Source organism: Oppia nitens, unplaced genomic scaffold (genome assembly GCF_028296485.1).
Source record: "Oppia nitens isolate AA-2021 unplaced genomic scaffold, nextdenovo-longstitch-racon4-pilon3 scaffold3_pilon_pilon_pilon, whole genome shotgun sequence".
NCBI classification, from domain to species: Eukaryota; Metazoa; Arthropoda; class Arachnida; order Sarcoptiformes; family Oppiidae; genus Oppia; species Oppia nitens.
Genome location: NW_026533221.1, coordinates 9513408 through 9536616, shown reverse-complemented (window position 1 = coordinate 9536616; position 23209 = coordinate 9513408). Strand labels below are relative to the sequence as shown.

At 27.7% G+C, this 23209-nt stretch overlaps 9 protein-coding genes across 9 annotated transcripts; 3 read left to right on the top strand and 6 right to left on the bottom strand.

The window, feature by feature from the left end:
• The first annotated feature begins 14 nt into the window (after positions 1-14).
• LOC128958222 (serine protease HTRA2, mitochondrial-like) lies at positions 15-1551 on the top strand. The gene is made up of 4 exons (XM_054304038.1): positions 15-843; positions 937-980; positions 1057-1283; positions 1359-1551. The coding sequence occupies exons 1-4, from the start codon at positions 87-89 to the stop codon at positions 1549-1551; spliced, it is 1221 nt and encodes a 406-aa protein (XP_054160013.1). The 5' UTR covers positions 15-86.
• Positions 1552-2393: 842 nt separating this feature from the next.
• Positions 2394-3182, bottom strand: LOC128958221 (uncharacterized). Its single transcript, XM_054304037.1, has one exon. The coding sequence runs from the start codon at positions 3180-3182 to the stop codon at positions 2394-2396; it is 789 nt and encodes a 262-aa protein (XP_054160012.1).
• A 506-nt stretch (positions 3183-3688) lies between these two features.
• On the bottom strand, positions 3689-4442 carry LOC128958220 (uncharacterized). The gene is made up of 2 exons (XM_054304036.1): positions 4302-4442; positions 3689-4222 (listed from the first exon to the last, which is right to left on the bottom strand). Exons 1-2 carry the CDS (start codon positions 4440-4442, stop codon positions 3689-3691), a joined length of 675 nt encoding a protein of 224 aa, XP_054160011.1.
• Positions 4443-5455: 1013 nt separating this feature from the next.
• On the bottom strand, positions 5456-6248 carry LOC128958219 (uncharacterized). Its single transcript, XM_054304035.1, has 2 exons — positions 5687-6248; positions 5456-5595 (listed from the first exon to the last, which is right to left on the bottom strand). The coding sequence occupies exons 1-2, from the start codon at positions 6117-6119 to the stop codon at positions 5456-5458; spliced, it is 573 nt and encodes a 190-aa protein (XP_054160010.1). The 5' UTR covers positions 6120-6248.
• Positions 6249-6254: 6 nt separating this feature from the next.
• LOC128957487 (uncharacterized) lies at positions 6255-8495 on the top strand. The gene has a single exon (XM_054303254.1). It carries the CDS (start codon positions 6451-6453, stop codon positions 8476-8478), a length of 2028 nt encoding a protein of 675 aa, XP_054159229.1. The 5' UTR covers positions 6255-6450; the 3' UTR covers positions 8479-8495.
• Positions 8496-11747: 3252 nt separating this feature from the next.
• On the top strand, positions 11748-17077 carry LOC128958218 (long-chain fatty acid transport protein 4-like). The gene is made up of 9 exons (XM_054304034.1): positions 11748-11822; positions 12825-13216; positions 13469-14137; positions 14213-14581; positions 14634-15020; positions 15634-16011; positions 16076-16525; positions 16593-16954; positions 17027-17077. The coding sequence occupies exons 1-9, from the start codon at positions 11782-11784 to the stop codon at positions 17075-17077; spliced, it is 3099 nt and encodes a 1032-aa protein (XP_054160009.1). The 5' UTR covers positions 11748-11781.
• Positions 17078-17395: 318 nt separating this feature from the next.
• On the bottom strand, positions 17396-19080 carry LOC128958217 (neuronal acetylcholine receptor subunit alpha-7-like). Its single transcript, XM_054304032.1, has 6 exons — positions 19002-19080; positions 18767-18897; positions 18615-18664; positions 18216-18523; positions 17769-18104; positions 17396-17706 (listed from the first exon to the last, which is right to left on the bottom strand). The coding sequence occupies exons 1-6, from the start codon at positions 19078-19080 to the stop codon at positions 17396-17398; spliced, it is 1215 nt and encodes a 404-aa protein (XP_054160007.1).
• Positions 19081-19730: 650 nt separating this feature from the next.
• LOC128958677 (acetylcholine receptor subunit alpha-type acr-16-like) lies at positions 19731-21515 on the bottom strand. The gene is made up of 6 exons (XM_054304579.1): positions 21340-21515; positions 21133-21263; positions 20978-21027; positions 20600-20907; positions 20198-20536; positions 19731-20111 (listed from the first exon to the last, which is right to left on the bottom strand). Exons 1-6 carry the CDS (start codon positions 21428-21430, stop codon positions 19819-19821), a joined length of 1212 nt encoding a protein of 403 aa, XP_054160554.1. The 5' UTR covers positions 21431-21515; the 3' UTR covers positions 19731-19818.
• Positions 21516-22221: 706 nt separating this feature from the next.
• On the bottom strand, positions 22222-23209 carry LOC128957521 (acetylcholine receptor subunit alpha-type acr-16-like). Its single transcript, XM_054303293.1, has 3 exons — positions 23012-23209; positions 22601-22942; positions 22222-22529 (listed from the first exon to the last, which is right to left on the bottom strand). The coding sequence occupies exons 1-3, from the start codon at positions 23187-23189 to the stop codon at positions 22222-22224; spliced, it is 828 nt and encodes a 275-aa protein (XP_054159268.1). The 5' UTR covers positions 23190-23209.

The following is a 23209-nucleotide window of genomic DNA, read 5'->3' as shown; positions in this document are numbered from 1 at the left end:
TGTTTACCAAATGTTAGCTATTATTTGTTAAATTATTGATTTTGAAAACAATTAAAAAGTCAAATTATGATAATAGTTGCAAAATAATGGTATCACTCAATCGTATAACAAGACTAGTGGCCATCAATTGTATAGTACTAACATCATATCAAAAACATCGACGATCTGTAAGTCCCGGTTACTCTCCAAGCATGAGATGCGCTCAGTTGGTCGATACTAAACCAACCATTGCTCGCATCGGTACTGTATCACTTACACGAGTGGCCAAAATCTGGGTCAAAGGACAACACACGACTGATCCACTTAAAGAAGGAACGGCATGTGTGGTCAATGCCGAAGATGGCTTACTAATAACCAATGCACACGTGTGCGCCGACATGCGCGACGCCTATGTACGATATATACGGAAACGGTCAAATGGGGGCTACGAGCAAGTGAACCGACGTAGAGTACAGGTGCTGTACGTTGAACCGCACTACGACCTGGCTCTCGTACGGATCATGTATATGTTGGGCACCGATGATGAACTGACCGATGAGTTTGATTTTTGTGACGACGATGCCAACAGCTATTTTGGCCAACAAGTAGTCTGTTTAGGATATCCCGAAATTGGCTCCCTATTGACTACTGTCGGTACTATTGGTTGTCCCGCCAGTCTGTATAAGCAATGGTTTTCCGACAGCACGTCGACCAATGATAAGGCTTTTCTGTATCATATCAGTGGTGTGGCCAAAGGCTATTCGGGTGGACCGCTGGTCAACGATAGGTTTCAATTGGTTGGAGTACATCACACTACCGTTGAATTGGTTCATAGGTTTGCCACGACGTCCAGTATACTACTCTGTATGTAATTATTAGTTTTTGTTTAAACAATATTAATCATGACTTACACTCTACTATACAATCAATTATGTACTGTACTATTATTGATGATAGCATTTTACGAAAGGGGTACGACCCGGGACTATTGGAGTCAACAGGTAATACCAATACTACACATTTTTTTTAACTATAGTTGTTTGTTAATTAAAATTTGTTTTTTTGTTACATTAATAGAGAGTCTATACAAGCGATAAGAAACATAGGGTTAAATTGAAGTGTAATTTGAAACCATTAATGGGTGCAGAGATTTGTTGGTATAATCCAGCACTTAATGATGACTACAAAATGATGGCCACAAGTGAGGGTCAGATATATGATACACCGCAAGTAGGTTATGGTAAGGATAACGGCTATATACTGGTATGGAATGTTATCAAACAAGTTGACAGTCCTACTAAAAAGTTAGTGCAATAATTGTTATTTTATAAATTAGTTAATTTCAAAAATAATTAAATAAAACTAATTTTTATTTTTAGTGAAACTTTACAACAATTTGATTTGATAACTAAAATAAATGCTAAACCCGTTGATTCTATACATGACTTAATCGATACATTGAAAACAAATAGTGGAAAGTCTGTTGAGCTAACTGTCCACAGAAATAACAGTTTAAAATTAATTACTGTAACTACTGAGTACAGTACTAGTGATTCATATAATTTGATTTAAATTATAAATAATATCTTTTATTTTATATAAATTATTTTTATTTTTTATACATTTAGTAAATTAGGTAATCAATTATTAATCGATTCGATCATTATATTAAAAAAAAACATAATGTTAAATTTTTAATAATTATAATAATTAAATAATAATAATATTATTTATTTATTTAAAGTATAATATGATACTATATTAATAGTAAACTCGGTTATTATAGCTATTTAAATTCAATTCAGCTATAAATCAGTATTAAAAGCAAACTTTTATTTTTACTTTTGTTGTTATATTAGATCAAATATACACTACCGGTATATTTTAAATAATATCAAATTAATAGAATTTTATGTTTATTTGACTGTCTTTTCTATTGACAATACAACTAAATGGTCAGACATATGAATATGAGTGTCAGTAACACAACGATGACAAACATTGTATTGATAATTATCTGAATGTTATAATCGGTGTATGATTTTAATCTACAGTCAGTGATAACTCACTCGTCGATGTAGTCAATTCAATCATAACTGTCCACAACATTATAAGTAGTTTTTAAATGAGGACTATGCTATAAATACCGGTATAAATTAAATTGTAATAAAAGCATAAAATAATTAAAGTTTTAAATTCAAAATCAAACTTTTATTTAAATTTTATTCTTTGTATATATCGATATACTATATACAGATTTTTTGCTGGCTGTCTATAATATAGATTTTAGCCGAACTTTGTTTGACAATTTGACAACTTTTGTTGAATTTTAATTGTTAGATAACTAACTAAATAAAAATTTATATTTGAATCTGACATTTGAATGGGAAAACTCTAATTGTATTTACAATACATTATTCTTTTCGGACTCTTTTGCTATCAGAGTATCCGCTCAAAGAGTAGTCATCCGAGTCATCGCTTTCATACAATCCATTGTCTATGTCCTCATATTCATCATTGACCGACTCATGATCTTCTTCTTCTTCACCGTAATCGCCGGCATTTATAGGTACAACAAAAGCCATTATTTGTAAGTTTTGTCGGTCTTCTCTTCCATCAATCAACTGATTTAAAGCCGAATACATGTCTTGTTGTGAAAGGTTTGCATTGAATGTCACCGAATTCTTATCGATATCCAGTCTGTTATTAACCATTTCTAAGGCTTTGTTTTCTCTAATCAATTGATTAAATCTTTGAGATGTTCTCTCACTTTTCGACATATTCCTCATTTCATTGTTGTTTTTATTAAATTGTTCCAAAGTTTCGACTTTCTCTAAATAACTACGACTGTATGTAGAGTTCACTCGTGATGCCGATAGCATTCCCAACTGGATTATCGCATTCATCGATTGTTCAACAGTTTGTACAACAGGTTCCCTATCATATTGATCGGCGGACACGATATTGTGAATAATATTTTTGTAATTTTGTCGACACACTGGACAAAGACAATTACCATCAGAAGACCACTTGCGAAGACATTCGTAACAGAATTGATGGAGACATGTGTCTGTCAACGAACGGTTTGTCATAACTTTTAAACAAATGAGACAACTCTTGGGATATTTCTTGTGGCCAACGATTCTATTGGATCTATCGTTGTTGTCATTAATGTCTTCGTCGGATGAATTCTTTTTGTCCATATTTTCTGGTTATTGGTCTCAAATTATTTGCAGTTTTTTAGTCCAAAACTTATTATTTAAATTTATAACGTTTTAAAAGCGCGCGAAATGTTTTTTGATAATACGGTAATCAAAGTACAGTATATCGCAAGAGTAATAATGTATTTTTAAATTCAATACAATTCAATACAATTCAATTATTATAATTATTTTAAAGTTTATTATAATCAAGTAATTGAATTTAATAAAACATTTAAAGTATTAGTAAATTTATTTATTTATTTTTACATTTATAATAATTAATTTACTTTGATGTAATCAATTAATCAATTAAGTAGTATATAAATGTCTATAGAGTATATTATACTTTATTTATTGTTATAGAAAATATATTTTAATTTACATTATTTTGATAATTAGTTAATCATAAATCTAATTAATTGATTAATAATTAATTTATTTTACAAACATTGTATCATTAGTTTGTTTTATATACAATTTGTTGTATTATTATTATTTAAAATTATTCAAATATAAGTCACACAATTTTGAGCACTTGTTGATTGTGAACTATTATCATCATATGGGGGTGGATAGGGAGGCATTTCCTCATATGGAGGTGGCTTACAAAATGTTGGCATATTATGCATATGAATAAATTGTTGATTATTATTATTATTATAGCCATCAATATTATTATAATTATTACTATTAGAAGTGTTATCATTTGAAAAGACAATTGAATTAAACGTCGCTCCATATGGTGGTCCGTTATCTCTGGCAAAAGCTAATTGCGGTTCAATTAACAGTTTCAGTAGGCGTTCCCGTATGTGTCGAGCAAATGAAAATGAAACCATTGTTACAAACATGAAGAACAGTGTAATGAACCAGAATATCGGCGATATTATCGATGAATATATCTGTGCGATCACTGATAGAGTTGTAAATACCGAGAACAGTGATGTCAGACAATAGCTCTCACGATAGGCACCGATAGCGCCCAACATTGCCAACAGCACCGTAATGCCGGACTCGACTAATATCTTGCGATATATTATTTTCTAAAATTATTACAATAATTTTAAAACTAAATAAATTCAATAATATAACTCAAAATAAATATATTGATATATTATATACCCGATACTCATGTGGGGACTGATTGGATATGAATACAGCAAATAGCACTAGCATTAGCTCCAAGTATACCAATGCAAAACATAAGCCAAACAATGACCACTTATGGCAAATATAAGAACAACTTTTCTTATTGTTTGCCATTTTTTGTTGACTTATTATTTCATAAAAATCTAATTATTATTATATCATTTGGAAATAATAAAAATCAAATATAAATTGTAGTTTTTTCATAAATGATTATTAATTAAAAAATAATTAGTACTTTATTTATTATTTTTTATACTGTATTAATTTTATAAAAAATATTCTTACAGTATTTATCATTTTTTTATGACAAATGTTATCAACAAAAAAAATTATTGTTTTATTATTATTATTATTATAAAGATATAATTATACATCTCGTCATAATAAAATGTTATCAGAATAATAAAAACATAGTATTTCAATAATAACTTATATATTTGTAATTAAAATCTTAATTATTATTAATTATGAGTACAACATTATTGATATTACTTATAACTGATTAACAAATAAGTATCTATATTTAAATTTTAAAAAACAAAATAATAATTTTTTGTTTACTTTATTAACAATCATTATTGATTATTAAGATATTATTATAATTAATATTAGAAAAAATATCACAATTAGATATATTTAGATATATATAAAATATTTCAAGAGTATGTTTTTACAAATTATAGTAATTGAATTAATAATAAGTGTATGTTATTTAGAAAAAATTGTTATTTACATTAAGTTATATACATACAAGTACAGTTACAGTAATCAGTAAACAAATTACCCTAGTACAGTTAATTGGTATGCAAACAATGTCGCAATCAATTATATTTTTTAAAAAAAACATAACTATTGTTTACAGTATGTAAACAAATAAAATGATATAAATTATATTCAGGTAAACATTGAGATAAAAAAACATAATTAGTAACTATTAACTCAAAAAAATCATAACTTATGTTATATATCAATTGAATATCATTTTTGAAGAAAAAATTATTACAGTTATATCAGAATAAATAAAATACAAATAAATAAATAAATATATGATATATAATATACAAATAATTAACAAAATTTGTTTTTAAATTACATTAAAAATCATTTCTATTTTTCAAATAAATCTATTAGTCATTAGTCCTGTCCTCGACTTTTCGCTCAAGAAATGTTTTCCACTGATCTTCAGGCATATCGTGAGCCCAAACAGGAATGTTATCCTTCGGCAGTTCAAAGTCAGCCATCAATGTCTTAATTTCATTGATACGATCTATCAATTAATTATAAGAAAATAATTAAAATTAACCGAAATTTAGTTTAAATAACCGAAAAGATCGATAACAAAGCGGATCAAATCATACCATCGTTTAGATTAATTGGTCGACTAAGTGATGGTTCACTGGTTACTGGACTCGTGTCCGCTATGGAAACGTCAATACCGATCGGTGTTTCATCACTAGATTGACCATCAATTGGATTATCACTTATGGATTGTTGTGGCTGTTGTTGTCTTTGCTGACTTTGCTCGTACTGATCCCAGTCAACCCATTCAACTACATAATTGTGCTGATAATAGTTGCCCGGTTGTCCATCACCACTACTACTATCTTCGGTAACATTGTTGGCCACATCCGTTGTCGGCAATAACTCATAAAATCGGTCGTTCGGGTCGTCGTCGTCGGACTCGTCATCTGAGCTAAAGTCACTGTCAACCATATGATGTACGGGTACTTCGGCAGTGGACAGATGACTGTCATCGTCGGGTGTATCACTTGGGTTGACGTTTAAGGGCATATTGACTGTCGGGACAATTGGTCACAAAAAAATGTTGCGATTAATACTAATTTACTGCAAACTATTGTTTACTTTTTGAATGTAAAATCCAATACAAAAAACACATCATTTGTTGACAAAACATATAAACGAAATGTTTTTTTGTATTTATTATTATTTGAAAACTTTTTGATTACATTTCAATTCAAAAACAATTTTTGTCTTATTTTCAAATTAAGTGTTTGTTTTACCGTTTGTGACCACTGGTTACACTACCCGATCAATGTCTCTACAATAGATTGTATATATTTGTGGTAATAATTATTAAACACCCGAAACCCGGTGACTAACGATGACCAGCGGCGGCGGATCTGCTGATAATAAAACAGTGATAACAAGTATCACCACAAGTGGTCATCTATTGAACACACCGTCGGTTAAATGGTCTGAAAGCAATTCAATTGCTGTCATAATAGACAAGTATCTGTTGGTGTTGACCTCACGGTGCGATCCGACCGAATGGACTACAGGTTTTCCATATCACAAGACAGTTGTGCCGAACCCGAAACAGATCATGACTTTTGATTGCGGAATGACTGTCAAAGAAGTGCTATCGACGGCCACTCTCGATGAACAACAAATCTTAATGATGGACCCGTCACTGGCCGGTGAAACAGGCAATTCATTGACATATTTAAGCTATCGTTGCATCGATTGGTCGCCCAATTGGGGAGAATTGGGTTGTCTATTGGGAGCCCTTACTGTTGATCATCGACTAGTCATATATCGGTGGACTAGAGATGAATGGGAACAATCTATTGACGTGTCTGAGCTATTAAATAGTAAACTGCAGTCAGACTTTTGGTTTGCCGATATCGGTGCCGCAGTTAACTATAATACATACCGCGATCGTATGTATAGTTTGGCTACTGTTTGCTTTTGTTGGGCCCGTAGTTGGGTCGAGACTGATGACAAACTTGGCTACAGTTGTATGTTATTCATGGGCTCGAAGAACGGTTTAATCACTTTCTGGGACATCACTGTATATAACGATTGCCAATCAATTCGGACACAATTTCTCTACAAATGGACCACAAATTATAACGATATTAAATGTCTCAAGAGTTTTGACGACTTTTTAATTATATCGGTCGCAAACGGTATCATTGCTGTCATCTATACGGGCAGTTCGTCCGATTCGGAGCCCAATCCACTGCTATTGTGGTCCGAAGCGGATGAAATTGCGGTCAATACTTTTAGTATAAAATTAGTGGACACAGAAACCAATACCTATGATATTGTGTTCGCAAAATCAGATTTTGTGGTCATATGTCGTATGAATGCTAACATCGACGGCGAAAACATTGCTATGAATCTCAAGTGTTGCAAATGGGAACCGGGTTTACACCGAATGCCGGCCACTAGTATTAGCTCTATAGTTGATAATAAATATTTGTTGACATCACTGGATGGTCGACTCATTGAAATAGAAATTACACACGATTTAACTATTAGACAAAAAGAGGTTACACTCGACAACATTAGCTTTACATCCATGTGCTCATATGGTATTGATTCATCGCCCAATGGTGTCCTATCGTGTTTAGTTCAAACACTCAGTCCACTTCATGATCATCTGGTAATCAAAGAGCCGACACAAGTGATTATATTTGCAAACTTATCATTTGAAGGCCTGACAAACCTGTTATACGAAAACTTTTTATCATCAAAAGTGATCCAATTAGTTAAAAGCCAACAGTTTAGTGATTGTTTTGACTACATGGACTGTGTCCGCTATTTTCTGGCCACCAATAATTTCGGCAATTGTGAAACTACTTTATACCAATTGATTTGCGATCAGTCGCTAATCGACAACTGTCCGGACTTAACAACCTTACGAATCATACGTTTTATTACAAAAGTATTTATTACTCACTTCAAGAATAAGACATCCGATGATTGTGTCAAACTTGAAGCCAACGCACAGTTATGTGAAGACATGATTTTAAAGCATTTCATACATAAACTCTACAGCGAAGTTGTCTGCGCTTTGGAAGTATTAACCGAAAGTCAGTTACGGTCGTTGAAGAACATGAATCACTGGCTGTCCGTACGATTTGGTGAAAAACTGTTTGCCGACAATTGTTTCGATTTTAGTGCCGTAGAAGACATTTGTCTGATTTGTGGCCAACGAATTGAGTTCGACAATCGCACGACTGGCGCGTGTCGACAGTCCCATCGGTTCATTAGATGCGCCAATTCATTGGTTTTATGCGATTTTGTTAACTATCGATATAATAAATGCTGTATTTGTTTGAAATCGTTTGTAATTAAACCGGCCGTTTGGAGTAAATCAGCGATTTGTTTGTATTGTCAGTAAAATTATGTTTTCTATAATAATAATAAATTTCTAATTTAATTGCATTTATTTATTTGTTTTTTAAATTAATAAATAATTCTTATTTTTTTCTATTGAATACCAGTGTTATAAAGACTGATTTTTTAATTATTTTTTCTCATAAAATTTTGCTTTAAAATAGTTAACATTGAGTTTGATTCTGAAAATTATGGGAAACCCTTTCAATGTTAGATTTACATAATCTTAAAACAAATATAAATTTATATATAAAATGAAAAATTCATTTATGCAGTTTAACTATTGAATAATTTTTTTGAACATTAAAATTAATGCTAACTTTAATAAACAATGCTATAAATTTATAAAATTGCAAAAACTTATATATGAATATTTGTATAATCATTGATATTGATTGCTGTTAGACACTTATAGTTTGATTTATTAAAAATATATTATAATTTTTATGTTTATATTATAATTTTTTACTTAAAAAAAGTTATAATCAATGATTTATGAATGATTAATGTAGATCTACTAATGAATAATTTTCATAGATTGGTGAATCTACTGTATAAATATATTTTTTAAATGTCACCACAAAAATATCAAAATATTTAATACTAAATATAGATAGTTAAGCAAATTTTAATCAAATTATGCTAAAAATGTATAGATTATTATTTAAAATTAAACTTTATTTATATAATGCATACAACACATAATCATTTACTAACACACTAGTAGTTGTCATAATAAAATTATTAGGATTTAAAGATTATTATTAAATAATTGAGATTTTAGCTTAAATATTCAAGATAGTTTTTTTTGTATATATGATTTATACAATATAACTAATTATTACCGGTATCATCCAGTCGTTATCGATGATGGCATAATTTTTTTTTACAAAACTATTGAACAATCAATAGATATATGACAGCAATGCCGGATCAAACATTAAAATTTTGATTGATTATTAATAATAATAATTTTAAATAATTTATTTTTTTAACAATCAATGATACATTTCGCAAACCTGTTAAAACATATAAAATAAAAATAATATAAAATATAGTAAAATAATTATAGATTTTAAAAAACTAACTATTGCTATTATAGTAAGACTTTTTAAAAAATACTATTTTCAATGACTGACATTTTCTATTAATAAATATATAATAAATAAACTAATTTGATTATAATTGTATAGTATTACTGTTACAAAAATAACTAATTATAATCTAATAACTTTAATATATAATATATATATCTATATACTGAAAATTTTTATTGATAAAACCTTGAAATAATTGTGAATTTAATTTTTAATTCAATAAACTTTTTTGTATATAAAAAAAATAATTGTTACAATTTAAAATAATTGAGTTGTTGAGAATATTAAATTATTAATAATTTTAATTAAATTTAAACAAAATGAAAATATAATTAATTTCTAACTAATTAAATAATATACCAAAAAACTTTACAGTCTATTAATTATTAAAATCTTAGAATATTTTGTATTTATATAAACTCATTTAATATTTAAATCGTTGAAACTTATATAGTTAGAAAAATTGTATAAATTATCAGACATATTTTATTTGTTTTGTATGATAATTTTTATAAATTCATTGGTTATTGAAAAACAATTAATTTAAATTAACTATTACTAAGATTTTATTTTTAACAAACAAACAAAAATGATCAAGGTTGTCAAACAGGGAAAGTGTTAAACAAAAATGTCAATTAAAAGGTTGGCATTTAGTATCAAATGTATTAACTGCTATTCATATTTTATTTTAATAGTTTATCATTTTCTATATTATTTTATTTGATTGCATTTAAATATTTATTATTAACTAAAAATATACTATTAATTAGAACATAACTTTCTAATTATATAATATTGTATAGCATTAACTTAAATTAAAATTTTTATACAATTAATTTTTATGTGTCTATATATTATGTGTGTATGTGTTGTGTATTGTTTTTTTTTTAAATAATATTTAATGATTTTAGATAAGTAATTTTTTTAATAATATGAGTTAAAAAAATATTTATTTCTTAATGTCAATGTCAATAAAAAATATATATTATATTCGTTAGATGTTATAAATACGATATTATACACTGTGATCTGTGATGTGATATCTTATACACATATATCTATGATGATAGCAATGTATCAACATTGTATCAATATATTTATAAAGTTTAACAAAACAAAAATTATTTTTATCTAACATAACATTTTTTTTGTAATATTTTTATAAATACTATAAAAATAAAATTTTAGCACTTTTTTGTTATTTTTAGAAATATATTAATAAAATCAAATATTCATTTTGTTGATTGTGAAATATAGCTAGATGATTTGAAAAAGCAATTAAATTTTATTATTATTATGCTTTGAGAAAAAATATATATACGTAAATCTCTAGATTGATAAATATTAATAAATTATGTTAAAATTTTTATACATATTTATTATTAGCAACATTTGTTTTTCAATTTAACGCAAAACAATAATTTTTAAAAATACTGTATATATTTGTTATGATAATAATTATTCACACCATAGTATTGAAACAATTTTTTTTAATTTGTTGACTGATTTAATGTTAATTGAGTGCTAATAATAAATATATATATATTTTAAAAACATACTGTTAGACTGTTAGTTAATATTTTATAATAATAAAAATCATTTGTATCACTAATACACACATAATATAAATTTTTATTTTATTTCATATAGTATATGACAATACTGTATATACTTATAAATAAAGTTATACCGGTTATATACCAGTCCCTATCACATAGACTATTGTATGATGTGATTGCTTATACAGTATATTAATCTAAGAAAACTAAACTTGTTAACCTTCTCTTATATTAATAGAACTCAGAAAAGAGAAAGCAGTTTAGAGAAAACTGTATGTTCAGAGAGCACAGGGATGTGTAGTACAGTGTTTGGGTTCTGGTAAAAAAAATTGTTTTCACGTATACCTTAGCTAACAAACGATGATTATTTTATTGTGCCTCCAGTTATAAATTTATACATCAAATTTATATTAACTTTTTAAATGTTTATTTTTTTCTCTGATATTCTGCTATAATTATACTGTATATAAAAAACAAAAAATTTATTCATTTTGTTGATCTCTAAAATTGATCTAAAAAATCTGTTTTTTTTAATTCAATCGCATTTTCAATTCATAAATGTTTTGTATATATAGATAAATGTTTTGGAATTTTTTTCTTTTTTTGATATTTTGACAACAATTTATATAAAAAAATCTTATTTGAGAAAAAATGATGAATGATATGTGGGAATGCTTTAAACGGGATCTTAAGTAAGTATTAAATTTTATATTAATATCTATTATATTATTTTTATTTATTAGTTTATTCATATACTAATTATACTTATTTCTTATAATTATAAATTCGATTATACATATTTTAATTTTATATAATTATTTATTTTAATAAGCAGATAAAGTTAGATATTTGAATATTTTATATTAATAACAATATTATTAGTAATATAAAAACTATCTTAAAATTGAAAAAAATAATTTTCTAAATTATAATATTTTAATATTGAATCAAAATATTAATATTTGTCTAAAAATTTAATATTTAATTTAATTTAAATTTATCACATTTTATTCAAATTAAAAATATTGTCATTAATATATGTGAAATATTACTAACAAATTAAAATATTTATAAATTAATTTAAGAAAAAAAATATTTTTATTTAATGTAAGAATAGTTATTTTTATTATGTCAATTTTTATAAATATTTAACTATAATTATTTAATAAATAAATATAAGATTATGATTTCATGTAAAATAGCTATTAGAAAACATAAACTGCATTTTTAAAAACTATTATTTATTTTAATGAAACGAGACATTTAATTATAGTTTATCCTAGTATAATATACTAAGTATACTATATTGTATAAAAATTATTTAAAGTAAATTTTTTTAATGTCATTTAAAGTGAAAATGTCAATTTAAACACAAAAATATTACTTTAAATAACTATATAAATTTAGAAAATTTTATTAAATCAAAATGTTGTTTATCCTGTAGAACTAGTAATTTAATAAATTAAGTTTAGCTTGATAACATAAATTTTATCCGTCACAAAATTGTTTACTATGTTTACAATATATTGTACTATATATGCGTTCAATGGCCATATAATCATAAGATGAATAGATTATTAAATTATTTTTTAAGTGATTAACTTAAATCACGATATATATAGTTTAGACCAAATTGATGACCAGAAAAAAATTAATAATATTTTTTTATTAATAAATGATAATTATATGTATAGGTCTGGTATTGGTGTGGTTGAGTGGAACCTACTGTGGAGGCGCTGGAAGTTTAGCAACGAATCAGTGACTACAGTGTTCAAGAAGAATGCCACTAAAAATGGCGACAAAATTGCCATCAGATATATGGATGACAAGTGGACATACAAACGGTTGGATCAGTTTTCCTATCAAATTGCCAACTATTTTGCTTCGGTTGCCGGACTTAAAGCGGGCGATGAGGTGGCGATTATGATGAATAATAAGCCCGAATATGTGGGCATTTGGTTAGGTTTGATCAAAGCCGGTATTATTCCCGCATTCATTAATACTAACAATCGTATGGATTGTCTAATGGATTGTTTGAAAGCATTCAATTGTAAAGCAATTATTTATGACTTGGAGTACTATTCAGGTATAATATAATTTAATGTCTATTACAATATTTATGCAATAGTTAATGTAAACTAAAATATAAATAAATTCATTTAAAATGATAGATCATTTCATGATGAATGATAAGACATGTCATTGACAAACAAAAAATATATGAGGAAAAAAATAATTCATTATTTAATCTAAATAAAATTTTATTAACTACATTTAAGATCACATATTAAACTTAAATAAAAGTACTAATAACTTACAATAATTCACATATTAATAGCATTGACTGATATCTATGATGAGCTAAACAGTGTCTATCCGGCAATGAAGTACTTTGTTTGGTCTAAGGATCACAATTACAATGTGATTGACAGTAACAACAATACGGGTCCACCAAAATTTGTGTCCGAATCGTTTTGTCAGTACCTGAAAAATCATTGTAAAAACAGTCTGGAAGTGTTTCATAAGCGTAACTTCAAAGACATACTACTCTATGTGTTCACATCGGGCACTACGGGTGGTAAGGCAAAAGCGGCCATAGAGACCGACGCACGGATACTACTGGCCGCCAGTGGTCAGAAAATTGGATATCGTTTACGCAATTCTGATAACATATACCTGCCATTACCACTATACCATGCTTTCGGCGGATTGCTAATTGTTGCCCAATGTCTTATAAATGGTATAACTATAACAATTGCCGATCGATTTTCGGCCAGCAAATACTGGGCAGATTGTATTAAACACGAGTGCACTATCGGACTGTATATCGGCGAAACGTGTCGTTACCTTTTGGCTCAACCATCCAGTCCTTACGATACTCAACACAGTATACGTGCAATGTGTGGAATAGGTCTACGCAAAGAGTATTGGAACCAATTCAAGACACGGTTTGCTATCAGACATATCTTTGAGTTTTATGGTGCATCCGAAGGAAACGTATATTTGGGTAATATATTCAATATATAGTAATAATGTCTATCAATCTATAATTTTTATTATCACTATTTTTTCAAAAAATTAGTCAATTTGAATGACAAGGAAGGGTCCTGTGGTTTTATACCATACTATTACTGGATTTTTCTAAGATTAATATACACAGGTTGTATCATTAAAGTAGATCCCATTACCTATGAACCGGTGCGCAATAGGAAAGGTCTGTGCAAAATGATTAAACCGGGAGATATCGGCTGTCTGGTTGGTGTTAATAAAAAAATCAGTCCAATCTATGTTTTCGAAGGCTATACCAATAAAAACGAGACAAATAAAAAACTGATTTATAATATCAGATCCAATGGTGACTCTGGTTTTATATCGGGTGATCTCTTAGAAATGGATAGATATGGTTATATGTATTATAAGGATAGAATTGGCGATACATTCAGATGGAAAGGTAAACAAATTGGTCAAAATAATTGGGTTAAAAAATGTATGTTTATTTATAGGGGAAAATGTGTCGACCAATGATGTTGAGGCTGTCTTACAAAACTATGTTAACCTGAAAGACTGTACTGTGTTTGGAGTTACTGTTGGCAAATGCGAAGGTAGGGCTGGTATGGCTGTCATTAATGCCGAAGAAAATGAGATAGACTTACAAGAATTGGCTCAACAATTGATTAAACGATTGCCGCCATACGCCATACCATTGTTTATACGACTGTCCACTAACATAGAGCTAACCGGAACTTATAAACTGATCAAATATAAACTCAGACAAAACGGTTTTAAACCACAATTAACTGATGATTTAATCTATTATTTTAATCGCAAATCAAATACTTATGAAAGACTAACCAATGATTTATATGAATGTATTGAAAGCGGAGAACTGAGTATTTAAAGCTAACTTTAATTACATACATATTTAAGTTATGATTATATTTTAAAAATAATTTTTTTATTTACAATTATTTTTAAATACCGATATTATTTTTATATGTATTGAAATTATTGTCAATTGGTGTTAGGTATGTAAACAAAATATTTTTTTTAAAATTATAAATAAATAAAAAAATATAATTATTTAATTAATTTGTTATGAAAAGTATTTGTATAATGACAGCAAAATTATTATTTGTGTATTATGTTTATGTATTTTTCTAAGTCTAAATATTTTTTGTGGTTATCTTATATAATAAATATTATTTAAATGTTTTTTAATTTTCTATACAAAAATTAATTAACAAATTTATTTTATTATTGTAATTATTTAGCATATAATCTGTGTTTCAAAATAAAATTCTGAACTTATATTATAACTGTATGTTATACTGTTTCATTTAATATAAATTTAACACTAGACTTGAATATTAAATATGATATATTAATAAAAAAATTTATTGCATTTAACTACAATACTGTATAGTATTGTCTAAAATTACATTAAACAAAATAAAAGTCACAAATAAATTATTTTTATTTAACTTATTATAAACATAATGACAGATAAAAATGAATCACTCAATGATAATGATAACTATGAAGTCAAACCCACTATTTCCTGTGAATCCGATTACCAGCCATTAGTTAGAGTTATTGAATGTGATCCCAGTGTCGGTATCGCTAGTCTACCCGAGCAACACGTGAAACGGGTGCTTAAAAACAAGAGCATAGCTTTTAATATAATGGTTTTGGGACAGACAGGCGTCGGTAAGACCACACTTATGGACTCATTGTTTAACACGTCGTTCGCCAACGAGTCAGCCCGTAGTCATCAGTTGCCGGTTGATGTGATCATCCATTACTATGATCTTAACGAAAAGGACGTCCATTTAAAACTTGGTATCATTGAGTCGCGAGGTTTTGGCGATCAGATTACCTGTGGTTTGTTTTTTTCTGTCCAATAAATTAGCACTTATTAAAACGATTACTGAAAATCTTTTTTTAGATAACCCCTGCAAACCGATAGTTGACTACATTGTCCAACAGTTGAACATCTCATTTGAAGAGGAAATCAAACTTAAAGTTCGTACTAAAAGACACGACACAAAAGTACATTTGTGTTTATATATGATATCACCCATTGGTCATGGATTGCAAGCCATCGACATACAGACATTGAAGGCGTTGGATCTTTTAACCAATATTATACCAGTGATAGGAAAGTCTGATCTGATTAATAAAGAGGAACTACAGCGACTCAAAAGCAATATCATGTCTGACATTGAGAATAATGGCATTAAAATCTATAGATTTCCTATAACTGAGCCCGAAGTGGCCGATATTAATAACAAATGCAATGATTTGTTACCGTTTGCTTTGGTGGCCAGCAATGACTTTATTACTATTGACGACAAACAAATACGGGTCAGACAATACCCGTGGGGTACTGTAGAAGGTATGAATTAAAAACTCGAGTCTTCAAAATCTTTATGTTTATGATGTTTCAAAATAAATGAATTTAGTTGAAAATAAAAGTCATTGCGATTTTATGCACTTAAGAGATATGATATTAAAAGTCAATTTGGAGGACATTAGACAGACTCTTGAGGAAAGTCATTATGAATGCTATCGACGACACCGATTGGAAACAATGATGAAAGCGCTACAAACTGACAACAGTTACGAAGTTATTCGTCGTATAGTAATGGAGAAACTGGAGCCACGATTGAAGGCCAAGGAAAAGGAGCTGAAAGCCATCGAAAGCCAAATACACCAGAAATTTGAACAAATAAACAAACAAAGAATGGATGAAAAAATGATATTAGATTTTGATAGACAAAGACTCGATGAAGATATCAGAACTCTTGAGATTAGAAAGAAATTGGTTTATGAATCAAATAATAATAATATGATTGCAAATAATAATATGATTGCAAATAATAATAACAACAATAAGCTTAACATTAAGTGTAATAATAATCCATCAAAATCTAGTAAAACTAAATAATAATTATTAAGTTAATTAAAAATTTGTTTTTAGATAAAAATATGATTTACTATACATACATTTAGTAATACTATATATAATTTATATATTGTATTAATAGAAAAATAAGTACATTTTTATAATTGTTAAAACTATATATTTATTTAGATGTACAGTATATTCACTAATTATACTGTATTTTATTAATTATTTTTTTATGATTATTACATTTCTAATATATTAAAGTATACTTATATAGATTTATAGATCAAATTATTATTTGTGTGTATATTATATGGTTATTTTAATTATTTATGATACATAACTTTAATATTTATACTAAAGATGCATAGATATGATTACAATGAAAAATATGACAAAAACTAGTCTATCAATAATAGTAATAACAATTTCTAGTGACTTATCTTTCATTTGTCTGTTATTATAACCAACATTTTGGTCATCAATTGTCAAATTAACTGTATCACTGTCCATATTACCACCAGATCTTTTGATTATCCACTCGGCCGGCGCCACAATTCTTTTGATACCATCGGGCACTTGGATGTCCATGTTTAGCAAATTATAAGCTACTGTTGTCCACACAAGGGTCAATCCAATTGCAAGTATTGTACGACTAATATAACGAACTTTTAAACAAAACAAATAATTTAACCACAAATACTATCAATTGTATTATTTTTAGACTAACTGGCAAACGGTATGGTATCGGTGCCTATGCCAAACCGGGAGCCCAAATATAGTAAAATAATTGTCATTAATAACAAACTGAGTCCCGATAGCAGAAATCGGTTATTTGAGTGAATTGCAAACCAAAACATTAGAAGATTAAGGAGTACGGCAGTGGACACCGGCAGGAATACCGTATAGTGATATAGGGTTGTCTTGCGGCGCATCTTTATAAAGAAAGACACCTCAGGGTATGGTTCGGGACAACAGGTAAAATAAAGATCTTTACGCCGAACTTCGGTGCCTAAAATATCCCATTCCCCACTGGGCCAGTATTCCTCTAATGATATATTACAGTCTAAACACACCCATCCATTGGTAAAACAAATATACAATAATGTAAATAATATCTATTAATATTTATTAGATTATGTGTTAGATTTTAGATGTTTTTTGAAAAAAACTATACCATCAGAAATATTGATACCGAGTCCATCGTGAGTCCACGAACCAAATGTCAGAAAACATGTTTGTTCATCGTATGGCCAATTAGTTAGGTCGACATCACACAATGATTTCAATACAACCGGCGGCACCCACATAATCTCTCCCGTTGAGTACAGCAACATATTTGTCTTAATTGTATTGTCTTTCATAGTGTTTACATCAACTGAATTGAATAACATAAAGTCTGGCTTAAAAACTTCGTCGGGTGCGACCCTTATGATTGATATCTTGTCGTAATCATCGGGATTCCACTGTAAGTGCTGGTCAGTCCTAAACATAACATTTTGCATATGATTTTATACTAATATGGACTACAAAAAAAACAATATGTTTTAATAACCCCCCCCCCCCATCCACTTACCAGCTCATCAATAACCAGCCTTCAGTTGTTAGTATATTTGTATTAACATCCTATTTAACAAAAAAAAAATTTATATAATTAAACTTTTTAAAAATAAAATATTATAAATTAGTTTATTTATTTAAGTATATTGTTTTCTTTAATGGTAATACCAGATCAAAAATTTTGATAAGATTATAGCTGAGGTGTACATTGAGAGTGTGACTCCAATTTTTGACCGGTACTATCATTGGATCGTAACTACTATTTTTGAATAAATTGTTTCTCAACTTTTTAATAGCAGCTATACAATCAAAATCAAATCAAATCAATTAATAACATTTAAATAATAAGTTTTGTATTTAACAAAAATCATTAGACATTATTATTATTAATATTTTCTAATACCTTCTTCTTGTTTTTGATCATCACTTTGACAATAAACTGTTATAATAAACAAAGTCAACAATTTTATAATGGATATCATTGCGAAAACAGTTTTATTAAAAACCAATTATTTAATTAGTTATTAATTAAATAAATTTTTTACATGAAATTAAAAGAAAAATTATTTTTTATTATAATATATTTCATATATTACTGATATAAAGTAAATAATAACAATTTCTAATAAAAGTTAAATCATAGTTTTTGAGATAATACAGTTAAAAATTAACAACAAAAAAATGAAATATAATATCTTTAATATTTTATGTATTATAGTATAACTAACAAAAAAAACAATTTATTTTGTTTGACATTAAAATTTTTTATTACTTGTGTGTGTGTTTGTGTGCCTATGTGTGTCACTATTAAATGACATTAAATTTGATTAAAAATTATTACCATTAATAATTGATACTATACGTAAATACACCCATAAAGTAAAAATATACACTTATATATATTTTTAAAAATTAAAATAGTAGTTATTATAGATTGATGTTATAATATTGATAAAAAATTATTATTGAATGTTATAACAATAACTAAGAAGCATAAAATACAAAATAATATTACAGTATTTAATATCGTAATTAAAGCAAATTGTTTTAAATAGGTTTTTCAAATAAAAAGATTATATATATATATATTTCACAACGCTTATTATATTTGTTAAATTAGTAAATTGCCAATAAAAAATATATATACTGTATAAAGTTGAAAGGGTTTTATATTGTGATAATTGCTTATTATAACAAAAACTTATAAAAATTTTTAAATTTTAAACAACTAAGTTATACAATAGTGCAAAAACATAGACTACAAAAACAAACTTATCTATAATTAACACAAATATTTGACTTTTTGTCTGATCTGACTCTTTTAGGATGTCCTCCATCTCAGGTTTAGTTGATTTTGTTAGATGTTGTTCCTCGTGTTCAGTGGTAGTGGTCTTTCTATAGGTTTGAAACATCACTTTTATGAATCTTATCGGAAAAAATGAAGTACTGTATGCAATTGTAAGCCATAGTTGTAATAAACCGACAAACAGTGTCGACACACTTATAAAATGAACTAAATTTTGATAAAATTATTCAAGTATTATAATTATCACATAAATAAATAAATATATTTTTATTTTGTTTATAGTTATATATTACCAGCAACGGGAACTCCTAGCGTAGAAACACCAAACTGTGCACCCAAATTGACTAAAATACTGGACAATACAATAAAGCTAACTGAATTCAATACAAATCGTAGTCCTGAGCGCACGGGTAACAAAAATATGGCCAAACTAGCTATAATGGCCATAATTGCCGGTACAGTTATTGTGTAGTGATAAAGTGTCGGCTGTCGTTGCAATTCAAAATAGTAAGTCACCGACGGATACGGTTCGGTACAACACGAGTAATACTTGACCACTCGGGTCACGTTCACAAATTTGACGTCAAATTCAGTGTTTTCATAGAAATTATTAAGAAAACTTTTGCCATCATCTAGGTTATTTTTAAAATCAATTAATTATCTAATTAGATGTTATATTGAAAATGTATACTTACTATTGGCAGTTAGATCCATAGTAAATCCATCCATGGTCCATGAGCCAAATTGAATAAAACACAAATGTCTATCGTATGGCCATCGGGAGAGGTCTACTTTGCACAGGGCTTTCAATGTGATCGGCGTTACCCACAATACCATCCCATTGGGATATACCAATGCATTAGTATTAGTCATTTTTGTAGTACTATGCTCTATGCCATTGTATGCCATTAAATCAGGTTTATATATTTGATCGGAAGGCATACGTAGGACAGCTATGTTTTTAAACTCCTCTTTATTATCCCATCGGAGACCGTCGTCAGTCCTGACAATATTGTAAATAATATTTAATTATATTTTTATAAACAATTATTTTAATATACAGTATTAACTACCAGTTTATTTTCGGCCAACCCTCGACAGTAAGTGTTTGTGATTTGACATTCTGATCATTAAATTTTTAAAAAACAATTATTTTTTTAAAAATTAATGATATCTCAAGTTTTCAAATAAATAATAATCTAATAAATTATATCATTAGTTAACATACAAACTCTGTTATATGAATTAAACCGAAGTCAATGTTGACAGTCGTGTTTCCGCCCGATTTAGGTATAGGTCGGACAAACTTGTCATACGATTGGGTGATAAACAAATATTTACGCAATTGCTTTAAATCATCTAAAGTTTTTATAAGTAATATATTATATAACAGCAAAAAACTGATAATTCAAATAATTAAAGTAATAATAATAACCTGTTGTTATAGTAGATTTTAGTTTATTATTTTCCGCATAAACTACAATAAAATATATTATAATAACTAATAGCTCTCGTATTTTATACATGATAATTTTTTGAAAATTAATATTATAATTAAAAAAAAAACTATAACAATATTTTATTCAATAGCAAAGTTTAAATAATAAATTATTTTCAAAATGAAATTTTCAGCTTTTCAACCCTTTTTATATAAGTAGCTAAATTTTTATTAAATAAACACAATTTAATTTATATTAGTTAATTTAAGAGAAATTTTTCAATTAATTATAAATAAATTATAAATCCTTGAAAATTCGATAAAAATTATTATATAATAATAAATATATGACAGTAAACAGTCTATAAAATGTTTAGATTAATCTGAACTCTATATAATTGATTAATTTTATTTTGAATACCGTTTAAAACTACAAAATATTTACAACTTTATATTTTGTAGTTTTATTATAAAAGTTTTATATACAGTTGATATATAGTAATATTTATCAAATTTATTCTAATTGATCAAGTACAAAAATTCAGTTTAATCTCTACGTCAACATTTTTTGATATTTTTTTTATTAAAAAAATCATAATAAAATATATAGTATGATAAATGTTATAGGTACTTTTATCTATTTACACACACATATACTAAATAATAAAAAATACTTAATAATTATCTATTATGATATAAAACTTACATTTATTGTATATTGAATAATAATAATAATGATAAACAATGTATTAATATGTACTACAGTATAACATTGCTATGATTTTTAAGTGAATACAAGTTATATGAATACAATATTTTTTTTTACTAAATTAATTTGTAAAATATTTCCAATTATTTTCAAATAATTTATTGGTTTTATTAGACCAATGAGTTAATGATAATCATAAATGTAAAGACAATAAAAAGTAATTTGTCGACAATGAAAGTCAGGTCCTCAGCGTTGGGATGTTTTGCGACCGACTTTTTGTTGGTCACGTCTGCTGTTTGTTCCGATTGTGTCAATTGGATGCTCTCGTGTTCGGTATTTCGGTACAATTGTATCAACGGTTTTGTGAATTTCATGGCCCACACAGGTATCTGTCCTTTTAGTTGTGATGTATTGAATGCGATGGTTATCCAGACTTGTAATAAACCGACAAAAAGTGTTGTCAAACTTATGAAACGAACTAATAATTATAACAATAAAATTAAATACATGTGAATTAAAATGAATTTGAAACCATAATTGAAAAAATACCTGCAATGGGAACTCCAAATGATGACATACCAAACTGTATGCCCAAAAATATCAATAGTAACGATAGTATGATTAAACTAACTGAGTTGAGAATGAAACGATTATTTGATCGAATTGGTAGCCAAAATGTGGCCAAACTTGATATGATGGCCACAATAGCCGGCATTGAAATGATATAGTGATAGAGTGTCGGTCGGCGCTGGAGTTTGAAAAAGAAAGTCACCGATGGATACGGTTCACGACAACAGTCATAATACTTGACATCGCGGGTGACGTTAATGTAAGTGATGTGAAACTCTGTGTTTTTCCAAATATCCTTCAATAGACCGGGATTTGTCTTATCTGTCAAACAGTTATATATATATATTATATTCATATTTTATGACAATATTTTTATTTTATAAGACATACTCATTGGCGTGACATCCATAACGTGGCCATCAAAAGTCCAGGAGCCAAACTTAAGGAAACAGTTATGTTCATCATATGGCCAGTATTTGATGTTTACATTGCACAGGGCTTTCAATGTGATCGGTGGCACCCATATAACCATACCGTTGTTATATACTATAGCGTTAGTGAATGTCATTTTTTGTTTGTTAAATTCAA